General features: G+C 39.0%; 3 protein-coding genes across 3 annotated transcripts; all 3 read right to left on the reverse strand.

The window, feature by feature from the left end:
* Nucleotides 1–248: 248 nt before the first annotated feature.
* Nucleotides 249–6,249, reverse strand: stmn2a (stathmin 2a). The gene is made up of 5 exons (XM_079560972.1): nt 6,069–6,249; nt 4,618–4,713; nt 3,199–3,371; nt 2,453–2,644; nt 249–1,261 (listed from the first exon to the last, which is right to left on the reverse strand). Exons 1-5 carry the CDS (start codon nt 6,085–6,087, stop codon nt 1,202–1,204), a joined length of 540 nt encoding a protein of 179 aa, XP_079417098.1. The 5' UTR covers nt 6,088–6,249; the 3' UTR covers nt 249–1,201.
* Nucleotides 6,250–8,816: 2,567 nt separating this feature from the next.
* upp1 (uridine phosphorylase 1) lies at nt 8,817–13,139 on the reverse strand. Its single transcript, XM_079562327.1, has 7 exons — nt 13,005–13,139; nt 12,523–12,634; nt 12,294–12,452; nt 12,114–12,228; nt 9,913–10,122; nt 9,055–9,201; nt 8,817–8,975 (listed from the first exon to the last, which is right to left on the reverse strand). Exons 1-7 carry the CDS (start codon nt 13,043–13,045, stop codon nt 8,827–8,829), a joined length of 933 nt encoding a protein of 310 aa, XP_079418453.1. The 5' UTR covers nt 13,046–13,139; the 3' UTR covers nt 8,817–8,826.
* Nucleotides 13,140–13,935: 796 nt separating this feature from the next.
* gra (granulito) lies at nt 13,936–15,521 on the reverse strand. The gene is made up of 6 exons (XM_079561182.1): nt 15,396–15,521; nt 14,821–14,904; nt 14,689–14,735; nt 14,567–14,624; nt 14,092–14,198; nt 13,936–14,012 (listed from the first exon to the last, which is right to left on the reverse strand). The coding sequence occupies exons 2-6, from the start codon at nt 14,885–14,887 to the stop codon at nt 13,971–13,973; spliced, it is 321 nt and encodes a 106-aa protein (XP_079417308.1). The 5' UTR covers nt 14,888–14,904; nt 15,396–15,521; the 3' UTR covers nt 13,936–13,970.
* Between the last annotated feature and the right edge of the window lie 634 nt (nt 15,522–16,155).

The raw sequence follows: 16,155 nt of genomic DNA on the forward strand, positions 1-16,155 counted from the left end.
TATTTGTCCACATGAGCACAAAAAGGCAATAAGTATCAGCTTACCGTTATATTCTCAAATGGACAGTTCACAGATCTACAATAAAAGTTTTAGATCTGTGAGTCTATAACGCTCTCCATTCATCTTGCTCCAATGACCGACCAAACACTGCCACCTGCTGGACCATTTCAGTCCTGTTCTTATTCCTGGCAGTCTGATGTTGCATCTAAATGGCTGATCAAACAAGAAGAATACAAAAATCACAAGGCTTTGCTGTCTAAGATGTGTATATAACTTGTCATTTTATTTGCAGTTACATATATTCCCTTGAAGCACTGAAAGTCAAGAACCTAAATATGCATGCCAGATTCACAGAACCCCATAGCTTTTATTCATCAAAGCTTCAACAGAGCGGGTTTATGAAGGGGGACATACAAGCAGCGGTGTGTTCATATCAGTGAATTTAAAAAGAGACCGGGTCAGAGGAGTGGCCCTGTCCCTCAGTATTGAGCCCCTAAAGGGAGCAGACACGATACAGGTGCGCCATAAGTAATATTTCACATTCAGAAAGCCAGACAGACATAATTATATATAGTACTGAAACCACATTCCATTGTCCAAGACACCATCATTCAGAGAACCTTTGTGTGGCCGAACGATCCGTGAATGAGTGCTTGTGCAGCCTATTTTACAAAATGACCGAGCCAAATGACAAAAGAAACGTGGGGCGAAAACACACGTATACAAAGAGCTGCTCCCTTTGGGCAGAAACATTCTCGATTAGAGTAAAGCACCTCCACGTTTAACTAATTCTAGAGAAAGTGGACAGTTTTTTTTTCAATGAGTGTGTTTTGGCATTTCTGTTTCTAAGTGTGAGAATATAAGTCAGTGAGAAAGTCTGTTATCTAATCCACCAACCACAGTAAATCACAGAAGACACAAAAACATGATCACAATCGAAGGCCTTTCATAACTAAAATAAATATCCACAAAGTAAAAAATACAGTGTCATACTTTTAATGAACTTCACTCAGATCCATAAATCAGCCAAGATAGATACATGATAATAATAATAATACTCTCTATTCTAATCCTTTAAGGTTTATTGTTATTGTTGTTTGTTGTTGTAACCATAAATAATACCGAAGTGTCTGTGATGCTGTGCTGAGGAGGTGATGTCCAGGAGTCGGGGAGATGAAGGTTTACCGCATAAAGACTGGGCTCATGCTGTCAGCTCTTCCCTCATCTCCTTGTTCCTGCGCACCTCGGCTGCGTGTCTTTCCTGAAAGCGACAGCAGGGCCTCGTGTTAGTGGAGTTTGGACATGGGGACATGGATGTTTGTCATGTATGTTTTAGTAGTACGATTTTTGCTGATTTACAAAGCTGAAATCATGGTCAAAAGGAGTTAGTATATTATTTCAGTAGGTACCTGTTGTCATTATATGGAAAGACAATTAAGGGAAGTCCTGGTAAACCACTGAAAACAGGTTTGTGACCAACATTTAGATCTTGACCCTCTAGTTGTCTATTCTAATCCAGTTTTATACCACTTTAATCCAAACTGAGTGTTAATCTAGCCTGTTTGATACTTGAGAAGCAAAATTTGGTGCGAAAAGTCTGAGAGCCAATGGTGCAGTGCAGTGTTTCCCAACCAGGGGTGCGGAGAGCACTTGGCAGGGGTTTGAAAAGAAAAAAAGATGACATAAAAGTTACTTTGTGTGTGTTGGAGACAGGCTGAACTGCCCCAGTCCAAAACCTGGCTACAACTAATGCACCAAACATAAAAATAATGGCCAATGAGGATCTAAATACAACAAATAAACTGAAACTGGAGTGTTTCCTGCACTTGGAGCCCTCTACCAATCACATGTAGTGATTATGCCTCTTATGACTAAAGCCTCTGACTAGACAAGGATCTAGGGACCTTGTGCAATCCTAGGCGTCCCCAACGTTGGGAACCACTGATGTAGATTTACCTTTTTAAATGTAAAGATTTAAAAACATAATTCAAACATGTTCACATGTAATGTATAGAGCAGACGTGCCCAAACAATTTCTGCTTGTAAAAATGTGAAGAAAAAAAAACTATGGAGTTTAAAATTATTAAATTGATGTATTTTCCTCCCCCTACATGTTCCAGCAGTGTCCTAAGGTGTAGAATGAGCTCAGACCTGTTCACCACAACGGCCTCTAAAATCCTGCACTGTCACTAAAAAGTTGTTACTTTGGTCCGAATTGCCATCATGCACGAGCTTAATATAGAAGGTGCAGTAATACATATGACCTGAGATGGCAGTAGTGAGTATAAAATGTCCAACTTGTATCTAGCCCCTTTAAGAATTGTGCAGAAGGTTGGAATGTTTTTCTATGTCCAGTAACTATTAGTATCTAGTATCAAATCAAAGTGGATTCTCTTTGGGCACCCCTGATACAGAGGGATTTGAGTGAGCATCAGCATTAGAGAGGCCTCACCTTCTCCTGTAGACGCTCCATCATGGCGGCCAGGTGAGCCTCACGGTTCTCCCTGATCTGGTCCATCTTCACCATCAGCTTCTCCTCAGCCATGCGGCTGAAGTTGCTGTTCTCCTCCATGGCCTTCATCAGCACGTCCCGCTCGTGCTCCCTCTTCTCAGCCAGAGCCCTCAGCACATGGGCCTCCTGGGACTGGAATACAATGGAAATGTACAATGATCTGTGTTGAAGGTTGTTCATTTAGATTTACAGACGAGTTCAATCAACACAAGAAGAAAAAGCATCCAGCTATAAACTGCCCCATGACTTGTCAATATTTTACTTGACAAGGACTGTGTACTGGTGCTACTGTCCCATGTGGAGAGATCTGTCCTTGTATTTGGTCCCTCCTTCAATGTCACAGAGGCATCCTGCAGGATCTGTCGGGCACTGCAGTGTTTTTCACATTGAAAACTGGTTGGGCCTTGTTTGGACTTGGATTAATCTTGGTGGCGCTAAAAACACCCAATGTTTTCTTCGATTGCACTTGGAGTGATTAAGTTTCAGAACCACTGACTTATTGTAAAACTCTCCTGGACATTTTGAGCTACATCATGTTCGAAAGGCTAATTTCACCCTGGCCCATTTGTAATTCACCGGGACAAAAACGGAACATCTAAAGCGCCATCTGAGGCCATTTTTATACCTGTCCGATACTTCTGCCCTGTGCTGCAGTTCATCAAGTTGTACTATTTTGAGCCGCTCACCTTCCTCCGCTCCTCGGCTGCTTCCAGTTTTTTCTCGATGTCCTCCAGCGAAATGTCCCTCTTGGGTGGAGAGGGCAGACCGGGTGATACCTCTGATACCGGAGACGGAGGCTTAAGGATCACCTCGAAAGCCTGACCAGATGCTCGCTTGTTTATTGGTTTCACCTCCATGTCTGTAAAATGACACAGCGAGTCATGTGACAACACCCTGAAAATCAATGTTCAAGTCCAGGAAATCATTAGAAAATATCTGTACAAAGGAATATGCACGTGTATCCTGTAACATTTTTGTCTCACATGTTCTCCGAGTATCGCCTTCCTCAAGGGCAATTATTTTTTTTCCTGTTGATAATAAAGCTAAAATACATTTTGCAGCAAACAATAATTTATCTTTACTTCCACTTTTACTTCACTGTACAGCACAGCAACACAATGACAAAAGGATGGAAATAGCAAGGTAACAAGGGTAAACAAGGGAAATAAGCCCTGTTTCCATATTATCAAGAAAATGCATTTTTTACCGGTAATTAACTATTATGTTAGTAACATACTATACATAGAATTATTACCATGCATAAATTGTACAGTAAAGTGTTACAATGCAAAAAATAATATCTTAACCATATATTTGTAGAATTAAGAATATTTTACCTACATTTGAGTAATTCTGACTTCTCAAGTAAAATAAATGTATGTACTTACTACTTATTTATTGATTTATTTGGTCGGGACAGTGCATGTTAGTGAACATACATGGGTCTCATGCATGTAAACACGCCACACCGGATTATAGCCTTGGTCTAATTTCCATCTGTCGTCCCCCATGCGCACTCTCAAACACACTCTCATGATTCCTGGCCTATTGTACATGTTTTTAGTGGTAGGGGAAACTGGAGGAAAGGTACGCAGACACAGGGAGAACATGCAAACTCCACACAGAAAGATCGAACTCGGGACCTTCTAGCTGCGAAGCGAGAGCGCTAACTGCTGCGACACCGTGCCGCGGTTAGCGCAGTGCACCTGTTCAATTGCCACTTGAGTCTCTTTTTTACTTTGAAGTAAATTCTCATTTCTAAGTGAAGTCAGAAATGTATTCTCGTTTTAGGCCCAATAACATGTTTTTCTTATTCACTTTCCATTTTATTGACATATGATCTTATTTACTCTTATCATGGTCATTAAAAAGTAAGGTTTTTTCAGTGAACTGCATCAACAAAAGAGTTTCCAGCTTCATCTTTTTTATTCTGAAATAGGTCTATTTCGAAGTAACCCCTGCTAAGTGCTCATGAGCCCTTTGCTGAGAGAGACTGTACATGCTCTGTTAATGGTTACCTCATGGCTTGAACTGCTTTGACAGAAAAAAAATGCAAAGAAGAAAATGTTTTTTAAAATATCTATTCTTTTTCTTTATTTTCATACCTTCAAACTCACAGACGAGCTTGTTGCGAGTTTCTGGGTAGAAGCAGGAGCAGATGAGTGAGAAGACAGATAGCTCCTTCATCTTTTCTTTGTAGGCTGTAAAGGACAATAATGCATCATCAGACAAGTAGAATACTACTAAGAGGTGAGTGCTTCAAATGGTCCATGAGTAATTAGAAAAACTGTAGAAAGGTGCTCCCAAGGAATAGGCCGAAAGTTGAAGGAATCTTTTTTCTACTTTAGTATAGCAACATGTCATTGTATCAGTTCGTAACACATGGATTCATGATGTGCGGCGGTCCAATCTACATATCTTAAATCAAGGAAATAAAAATCAATAAACCAATTAACCTCCCCAATGCGCCTTGTCAGTGCTCTTTAGGAAGTGGTCTCAAACGTATAGCATGTTGTTGAATAATTTATCCGGTGAACAAAACAGGCCCAATCATTCAAGAATCTCAAACATATAGGCCTGCACTAAAAGTTTCCTCGTTATTCAGGCAAAATGTGACATCCTGTGGGCCTAGAGGTCAAATCAAATCAAATCAAATAGCAGTTTTAAAGGATACAAAAGGGGGCATATAATGAATGTGTTTTCAAATCTTTGTCCCAGTATTTCCTCACAATGCACATGCCAACAGATATGTGGAGTCCTCCGCACTGTAGCGTGTTGCAGCCCCTTGCAGTGATGGCTTGCTTCCCACCTTGCCATGCACCTGTCTGTTTCCATCACATTAAACCACACAGAGTCTACATATTCTTATTTAGAAATGTAGAATTCTTTATACTATATTTCCAACTATTAACATGTATTATTGGTTTGGATTAAACACTCCCATCAAGGAAACAGAGGCTCATCCCAAGGCCTAAAATCATCAACCCCATCAACAAAAGATAATCAGGCTACATCCCTTCAATATCTACCCAGGAATAGGTGGAATATGGGTGTACACTGTTGTATTTCTGAAAGCAAGGGGTGATGAAACGCTCCCTGCCATACTGAGGGCTAAACGCTCGCATCCTCGCGTCTTGGGTGGGGTCGGTCTGCATTATGCTGCATGTTGGGACGGCTGTAGCATCAACTGCAGGTGTAAATAAAGCAGCATCTGCCTACATCAACAGTGTAAGCGTGATAAAATGTAATTATAATGTAACAGATGAGGTATATATTATATAAAAGAGAAAAATGAAGTCGAAGAGAGCAAAGCATGCGCACATGGGTTATCACCGGCTAATTATAAAGACTGGGGCTACATTCCAAGACGCATAAAAAAAACCCTGCTAAAAATCGTTACTTAATTTGATGATCACTTAATGAATCGCATGACGAGACATTGCGTCGTAATTATAAGACTTTTGAAGAAGGCGTGCCATGGCAAAAATAATTAGCCTGCATTCGTGTATCCAGCGCTACGCCCACGCATGATGAATAAGAAGAAGAAGATGCTCACCAGCCGCTGTTTTGGCCATGCTGGATGCTGTTTCTCCGAGGAGGATTGTGTGGAGCTGTGTTCAGGTGAGCGGAGATGTTGCTTAAGGCACTGAGTCAGCGAACACAGCGTGTCCAGATCGGTGGTTTGGAGGAAAAAGAGCGCGTGTACGGGAGCGCGCACGCGGACACTCCTTTGACGCGCAGACTCAATTTAGCTGAACGCAACCAATGCAACCAGCAGTGTGTCAGTGCGCTGTGATAGTCTCATCGTCTCATCCCACAGTCAGCTGGTTTCTGGGAACAGGCTGCAGTGCTTGCCCTTTTAATAAATCAGCAGCATTACTTCAGGACTAGTCACCGGGCACCATTACAAATACCGTAATCATTGGCTTATGAAGAGCAATCTACAGGAAATATTAATGTAGTCTATGGCAGTGTTCCCAGAGCGGGGTCGGGGGTCACTGAACATACATTTCTGACATTGAAATGTATCATAAATGCAAATTACATTTTACAGAAGGGGGTCCCACTCCCTCCTCCGCCACCTTAACGTGGTGGAGGGGTTTGAGACCCGAATGGTCCTGGGAGCTCGTGCCCCTGGAAGGGTCTCCCATGGCAAACAGGTCCTAGGTGGCGGGTCAGACAAAGAGTGGTTCAGAAGCCCCTTATGAGAGACCAACAGGCCCGGTTAGAACCATGAGGCCGTCCTTCTGTGGATGGATGGATGGATGGATGGATGGGGGTCGCAGCCTGAAATTTTTGGGAACCCACTGTCAATAGTATTGAAGTAAAATTGACTCAAGAATCAATAATGACCATAGCAAATATGTCAAACAGGGGAAATCAGTTGTTTTTTTTGGCAACTTAAATATAGTTTTAATATAGTTTAATATAGTTTATGAACAGGTTCACAACAGGTTCACAAACTAGAATTTTTTCTCGGTGCAAACGTGCGACATAAAACATATAACATAGAATTAAGATAAAAATGAGCTAAAAACGTTCAACTAGAAGGCTATGGTGCATGCATTAAGAATATTAAATAAATAAGATAAATAAATAAATAAGTGACACAAGGTAAGACAACAACAATTTGACACTGAACAATAGCGGGATTGTTTATACAGATGTGTAGGCTATAAAGTGATGTAAAGTGATATAAAGTGATTAAGTGATAGTGATAAAGTGATAGGGTGATAGCAGCGTATCTAGGTGTGGACACACCACACAGAGCAAGTGCAGATTACATCTATGAGTCTGTAACTAAGTTATAGAGACTTGTTTTTTGTTCATGAGTCTGATGGCGGAGGGGAAATTTCTCACATTTCTGCCTAAATTGGTCATAAAATGTGGTCTGATCTTCATCAAAATCACAGCAATGAGTAAACGGTGTTTGCATTTACATTTTATCATATTTTTACTGGCCATGTAAACATGTAAACGTTCACAGGAGAGTGTGGAGTAAGTAAGTACACCCCCTGTATCTCACTGAACTGCAGCAGTTTTATGAAGAGGAATGGTCCAGGATTCATCCTGATCATTGTGTCTAATCTACAACTACAGAAAAGCAGTTATTGCTGCAAAAGAAGGATCAGCAGCTATTTAATACAGTGGTTCACTTACTTACTCCACGCTGTTGTGAATGTCTCAGGTCTTTCAGCAAAACATCTTCAGAAAAAAAAATCTACTGACGATAGCACCTTGTCCAGGCCGTGGCAACTAAACAGCCCCACACCATGATTTTCCTGCCCATACTTGTGTGAGCATAGGGTTTTGATGTTGGTTTGCTGATCCATTGTTCCTACACACATGACGTCATGTGTTCCTCCTAAACTATTCAACTTTGGTTTGCGAAAGAGCACTTGGATTCTCCACAGCACTACTGAAAAAAATAGCCGACTGTGGACTGTGGACCCATCATGTTGCCTCAGGGCCTGGACAACGTGCTATCATCAAGAGAAAAAAAATAATAATTCAAAGATATTTTGCTGAAAGACAACAGCCTAGAATAAATAAGTGATAAATAACTGCTTTCCTGTAGTTGCAGATTAGACACAATAATCAGGATGAATCTTGGATCATCCCTCTTACTTACTTATTCCACGCTCTCCTGTCAATGTTTACATGTTATGGCCAATAAGAATATAACATGTAAATGTTTGGGTGGCATTAAGTCATTCTTATTATTTTTATGAAGATCAGACGACATTTTATGACCAATTTAGGCAGAAATGTGAGACATTCCAAACGGTACTTTTTCTTCCCATTGTAACGTAAAGGAAATCCAAAGCTGATCTTGCAATGTTGTATGAAAACATGTATTAACTGTAGCCTAATTGGAGGTTGTGCAATTCATCGTTTAATAGAAAGGACAGGTCTGAATATTGGGCACTGTCATCAGCTTTTACCCAGATGATGCATTTGTAAGTAATTGATTCATTTAATATTTCTTAATGGCATCAGCCAAGCTTTATATTAGTTCTAACTGAAATGTGCATTATCACATAAACATTTCACTGCCATAACATTTTGAAATTCAATAAACAGAGACACAGTAATAATGTTGGTCATTCTTTATAAAGTAAGTAAAAAGTATGCACCATAAAAAATATATTGTGGAACAATATTCAAGGAAATTGATAAAGCCTCTGTAATAAACTATAGGATTAATACCACAAAGTGAAATTGTAAGTAGATTATCATTAAGTATGATTGATAAATAAAACACTCAGTCATTGTTCATTTCATCTATAATCAGAACATAATCTATGTATCTGTTAACTATTTTTCTTGTTATTGAGATGCTTCTTGATGTAGTTGCCGACCAGCGTCTGTGGCTGCTGTTGGTAACTGTCAAGGACTTCATGTGAGCTCGTGAGCTGATCTCCTTTCAGACGATCCAGAAAAGTAACACACACCACAGCCGCTGCACAAAAAAAAACAAATTCAGAACCAGAAACAGCTTAAAAATCCTCCGAGATGCACAATGTTGACTTGTTTCTTACCACGCAGACCACTCATCTTGCACATAGCCGCAAAGACGGAGGACTCCATTTCAATATTGCAAACACCAGCTATTTGAGCATTATGGAGATACTCTTGTTTATCTTTCTCAGTGTAGGAACAGAATGCACCATCCAGACGGGCTTGACCTACAGCAGAGACAATGTGTGTGTTTTTTGCATCGAATAATTAACTTAAAGGGATATTTCAGGATTTTTGACATAGGGCCTCATTTCCTAGTTATCCAGAGTGTTGTTGATTTCTGGAGATATTTCTTTTTGTAATTCATGCAGTTCTTGTATTAGAAGAGTTACGTGGCGCTAGGCTAGTGCTAGGCTAGCGCATTTCTACAGTATCAGCTAGCCTGCTTTAAAAAACAGTCTGACACACTCCACAGTGCACCTGAGGCAAATCACTTATAACACCAGACTAACAATATAAATGTCTGTGTCGATAGAATAATTTTTGGAATATCACTGACCTTGCATCACATGAATTACCACATTTTGAGGGACTATTTTCTTGCAGATCAGTCCGCCGCTGCGTAGCTTATACAACCACGAAGCTGATGCTGCTCGAATATAAGTTATAAATGCGAAATGGTTAAAATTATTCTATCGACACAGACATTTATATCGTTAGCCTGACGTTTGCCTCAGGTGCACTGTGGAGTGGGTCAGACTGTTTTTTAAAGCAGGCTAGCTGATACCGTAGAAATGTGCCATGTAGCTCTTCAAATATAAGAACGGCATGAATTACAAAAAAAATATCTCCAGAAATTAGCAACACTCTGGATAACTAGGAAATGAGGCCCTATGTCAAAAATCCTGAAACATCCCTTTAAGGTCTTCAGGTCTTACCTTCATAGAAATCCATTGTGCACATGGTGTTTCCTATCACAGTGTTAAACTGGTTCAACTCTTTGCTGCACTCCAGCAGCTCCTCGGCCAGATTTGAGTCCAGATCAGTGTTGCGTAGAACCGTTTTCCCAAGAATCACCTGCTCAAACTTTGGCAGAAAATTGGCATCGACTGACTGCTTTGTGATAACAACTGTGCCAGGCTCAAGCCCTAAAAGAACCAAACAAAAGATTTAGTGTCACTGTAGAAGTGTGTATGTGTGAGACCCATGCATGCAGTGGTGAAAAGTAACAAAGTAAAAAGTACAAATTATAGGTACTTTTACTTTACCCAAGCACATTTTATGATGAATACTTTTTACTTTTACTTCACATTCTCATACAGTTTAGAGCCTGTATCTGTAATTTCTACTCCACTACATTTTTAAATTGGGGTAAAAGTGAAAGTATTTTATTTTCAAAGTGACCTCTTTACGATGAACTGGTTTAGTCCCTGTTTAGACTTGGTTTAGTGGTTTACTCATTTAGACCTTGACTAGATCTGGCTTAGACCTACAGTGGTTTAGTCCAGGTTTAGACCTGGTTTAGCTCCTGATTTTAATTTTTTTTTTTTTACCTGAGTTAGTGTTGTTTAGACCTGGTTTGATTCCCATGATTAAAAAAAAACCCCTGCAAATTAAACTCTTAAATACTTTAACTTTAAGTACATTTTACAATCCATACTTTTATACTTTTACTTAAAGGAGCTATACCTGATTGTACAAAGAAACAGGGTCACTCAAATTTCGAATTGCCATTTTCTGGTCCAAACTCATCTCAAACTTTCCTAATGCATTTACAACATCACAATTCATCACAGGGACTGAGTTTAAACCAGGTTTCACAACTTTCAGGGAGGAAAACTGTCACTTCACTGTAAAAAAATGCCTACTAGCCTGACATTTTATGACTGTTTAAAAGGCTTTAAAACCAGTGTTTTTTGGATAAATGTCTGCTTTTACCATATACTAAAGGACAAAGCAAATGTTATACCAATACAGAAAATGTAAAAAAAAATCAAGGATAGCTCCTTTAAGCAAAAAATGCATCAGATACTTAAAAGGTAAACTGCATAACATTTTGGACTAAACTGTTGCCATCAGTACAAAACATGTTCCTAATCTCCAGCTCATTACAGAAAATGCTATTTCTGCAGTGGGTAATCAAAAAATGGATTTACACCTATTTAAATCTCAAATTCTGCTGACTTTAGTCACATCTCCATGGAGACGAGCTGGAGACATAGCCACTCCCGCTTTAGTTACTGTCAGCTCTTTGAAGAGCTGAGCCGCTCAAAGCAAAGGCTTACGTTTGTCTGTACATTTATGAGGTATTTTTCAATGGGATGGAAATATCTATCATAAAATAAATGCTTGTATTTCAATTTTATTCATTGGGTAAAATCTTAAAGTACATTTTTGGTCCTGTATCTGCACTTTTACTTAAGAATACCGAGTACTTTTTCCACCACTACACACAAGTCTCACTGGATAGTATTATACTCCGGCCCCCCATTCATACTACTCACTCATACATTGTGCACACTGGGGCTGAATTAAGTGTTTTGCCCAAGGACACAACAGCAAGCCCATGCTGGAGCTGGGATTGAACCACCAAGTTTTGTTATATATTTTCTGTCTGTTTCACAATTTGATAAAGCAGTGTCATTGTTGATTTCCAAAGTAATCTGTTTCATCACATCAGTCATGTTCGGAAAGTCCCGTGAGGCAACTGCTGTAGTGACATGAGGCTATACAAACTATTCTTATTCTTATTATGTACATGATGGAGAATTATGGAGTTAATTCGGCATTCACATATGCCTCACACATATCTACTAACCTTTATCATATATCATATCATATGTCAAGTGGGAACATTTGGGCTCCGATCTTCTACATGACTCATGGCCTAGTCAACATGTCACATTGTCTGTGCGTAGACTGTTAGTGCCTACGTGTAACTGAGAATGTTTAACTCTCTTCATGTGGAAGTATCGCCAGACTCTGAATGACCCTGAATGACCCTGAATACTTTATTGACTGTTCAAATGTCTCCAGTCCTGTATTACGGTAATAAACTTCTTCCACTTAAGACATCCAGATTGTGCCATTCACATTTCCCCAGACTCCTCTAGTATTAGTATATATTGACAGTACATACCTATTCCTCCTGATGTTCCAATGCGAAAGATTGTGACATTTGTGCAGTGTGCATGATGCAGTAGCTTTATCAGCTCATGCAGCATTATAGAAATGGAGGGAATCCCCATCCCATGCTGGAAAAGGACAATTGGATTATTTCAAGTAAATTATCTTCAAAAATGCCATATTGTCTACTTACGCTAACTGAGAGCACTGGACCAATTTTGTACATGGCATAGCGGTCGGTGCCAGCACAGATGTTTGGGTATTCTGCTTTGGGGTCTTCCATCCCAAGTATACTGGCCATGTACTCAATGAACGATTTCATTCTCCAGGGGCTACCTCCAACACAGACAAACTGAAGAGAGCAAACGTTGTTAAGAGTAATATACTCAAAACAAAACCGACATGTTTCTCATAATTCATACTTTAACATCGCCAAACATGGCAGGCAGGTCGTGGGTTTCTGTCCCAAGACTGAAGTGATAAAGGACATCATCTTTCAGTCCATCCAGATGCGGGTTATGCACCAGTATGGGCCTTAGGTGGAAAAAGTCATGCGCATAAAAAGTTACAAAGTTCATTTTGGCATAATTACATCGTAAAACAGGTGCCATTGGGTTTATACTATAAAAATAAAAAAAGAGAAAGAAAGAAACCGCATTGGAGCAGTTTGCATTTTCATCACACCGGACATATTAGGAATGTAATATTGTGATGACATAGAAACCAAGAAACAAGCTGCATTTAGAATAGGCGATGTTTTTATTGCACTATATACAATCAGGTCAGTATCATAATGTAGCAAAGGCAGTCCGACTGTGGTTCACGAAACAGGCAAAGCTTGGAAATTAAACTTATGCGATGATAAAACAAGACCAATGTGTAATACGTGACCGGAAATCCTTACGTAGTGCACGACGTTGATCGTTGTCCGTCTCCTGAATCCATCTTCCTGAAGATACTTCAATGATCGAAATAACTCACAAACAAAATCAATTGATTACCGCATGCCCAAGAGGAAGAATATCCAGAAGAAAAAAAACGAAAAATCACCTGAGTTCCTATTGACAGGGTCAGCCAAAGAAATGTGTCTTTACGCACAGACAGCCTCGTATAAACCAAAACTCAGATTTACAAGTATCAAACCAAACTGCCTTTGAAAAGAATGACCTCTATCTCCTCGTTACTGACATTAATTTCGCTTAGTGAGCACGAAGCACCGCCTCATCCACAGTGACGTCAACGCGCCCTTGGTCTTTGCTGGTTCCACCCCCACCAATGACAGGCGGTCAGCATCTTTTCACTATAACATTTCCTTTGTACCTCCTGGATGTGGATTAGACCCTCTAGGCTTTCTAATGAAGGGTCCTGACATACACATCATGTTTGAACTGTCCAAACCGTAAAAACATTAACAAAATTGCAAAATATAAACACAACATGGATGCAAACTCCTTATGTTTTACTTTTATATATGTACAGATCACATTACGTTTTTCTTCCCAGTAAGTTTAGAATCACAACTACACGGGATTTCCTTAAGATGTGTTAGAGTTAGTTTGTGGTAAAAACACACACACAGATGCTCACACTGCAACAACACAGCTGTTTATCACACAACAAACTGTTGCTATCATTATGACTTTTGCCACTACTTAACTAAAATAAATACAAACAACAGACATGCAATGTTTTAGATAACAACAAGCTCTTAGATGAACAACCGGATACATCGTTGGCCAGCTTTTTCAGACCTTGAAAAACAGTATGTTTCCAATATTAGTTTGTAAAGCATAAAATTGATTGCAAAGGTAAATTTAAATCAAATCAATATCTTACAGATTATTGAGCCAACTCACATCCGTTCCAATATTCAGTTCCTTTCCTCAGATGGCCACAGGTGCTCAGGGTTTCTCTATAAAACATTGAATTACATAGAATGTAATGTAGAAAATCTCTAACAATTTGTTTTAAACAATTTGTTTTGAACTTACTGCATTTGCCAAGACAATGGGATGCTCAGGCAAAAACTCTGGCCTCTTCCTAGACTCAGGACGACTTGCGAGATCAATTAAAAAGTCCCTTGTATAAGAGATCCTGTCTAGCATATGAATAACTTTGTAAGTGGGGAAACATGTAATTTTTACACAATAATTCCTTTAAAGATGCATTATGGAACTTTTTTTGTGGGGAGGGAATAGAAAAACTTTTATAAAAGTGCTTATTTCACATCTCAGTGACCAGCGGCTGTATGGGTGGTTAGTGGTGCCTTTACTTTCCATCACAGTGGCCTCTATGATGCTCCAGGATCAATTGCTTTTAGAGTTTCTGGTAGGCATCACTGCTGACGGACTCGGTCAGCAGAAAACCTACAAAACAATTGATCCTAGTTCGTTGTAGAGGTCATCGTGATCGAAATACACATAAAAAGTTCTATAATGCACCTTTTAAGATAATATTAAAGCATACCTTGTTTCTTTTTATGAAGATTAACAATCTTGAAGAACTGCTCAATGGCAATGTTTGCCTAAACAGGACATTACAAACATGAAATCAACCGATTTTTATTCAGACAAAATTGTGTGGATTACCTTTTGACTCGCTGCCTCTATCAGTGTTTGTGCACATGGAACTGGCTCTACGAATGATAGTGGGCATAGTAAAGTACAGCAATTGGTATTTAATTTATATATTTTTTTTTTCCACAGGAAACTAATACTCACCAATATAGAAGACCCGTCGCAGGGGTCTTGCAGGCTCCAATCTTTTTCTTCTACTTGCAACCTCCATTTTGTATTATATTAGGCCTACATTCAACATATTAGTCAGACCAACAATAAGTACAAGTCACTGCATCCCCATGCACTGTTCTAAATTTGCTAAAGCTTTTGCTAAAAATTCAAATTTAAGAAAGATATACGGAATTACCCAAACTAGCAGATTGTTCTTCGGTTACCATGCAAAGCTTTCATAAAACATATCTTTAGAAATATTTCTCCAAAATTAGAAAAACTGCAATGCATGGTAATTCCCTTTAACTCAGTTACTGTGTAGGATTTAGCCTAAGTTTATTCCACAATGACTAAGTCACATCTTTGTGTTATATTTTAGGCAAAACTATCTCAAGTTGAACAGGTCATCAACGTCTAACAGAGATGTTTCCATTCAAATAAAATTTACACATTTTTGCGCAAAATCTTCAGAAAATCTGGATTAGCAAACAGTTTTCTTAAGATAAGAGTTATCCATACACAGCGACTTTGTAACTTAAATAAAGAATATGTTATTAAGCATTTACCAAACACCTGTGGATCAAATTCGTGTGGCGTGGTTTTCAGTTTGTCAAAGTCTCTGGTGTCATGCCAGCGGAAACAACGACTTCCGGTTAGTAACTGTCAAAATAAAATATCTCAAACCGCGATTTTGTGTCTTATTTTGGAAACAAACTATGTAGGTACTGTATTTCCTGTCATAATACATCCATGTAATAGTAATAGTATCCTTAATACAATCAAGTAATGAATGAGGAAGCCCCAAGTTTAAATGTTAGTTGTGGTTCAAGCATCAATCCTCATTTCCTAGCTTTTAACAACTTGCAGGGTCACTTTCATTTGAAAAGCTAGAAAACTAGCCAGAAAGTTTATGAAATTAAAAACAAATTCTTTATAAATAGTGTTTCCCCACAAATATCTGAGTTTACAATATACTTCAGGACAAAACAAATTTCGTTCCATTAGACTACTCGCAAAAAATCTGGTATAGTGCCATTATTAATCCCTTTAATAGGGTTGTATTCACGTGATTCTATGATGTAACTGCCAAAATGCTTATTTTCCGTCTTGCTTTATAGATGTTGCTGGTCTATCTATACACATGGATCAAAAACAGTCAAGTGCAACATCTTCTCTCAGTCAGAACATATGAACTTCACTCAAGTCATTTTTTTAATGTGCCCAAAGTAATAATAGGATTCAAAACATGAGCGGTGCTGGTCAGAAGGGCTTTCAGCCAAAAATAATTGGTCTATGTGTTTTGTGAAGTAATTCCTCACAATAATA

This window comes from Gobius niger (assembly GCF_951799975.1).
Source record: "Gobius niger genome assembly, chromosome: 8".
NCBI lineage: Eukaryota > Metazoa > Chordata > Actinopteri > Gobiiformes > Gobiidae > Gobius > Gobius niger.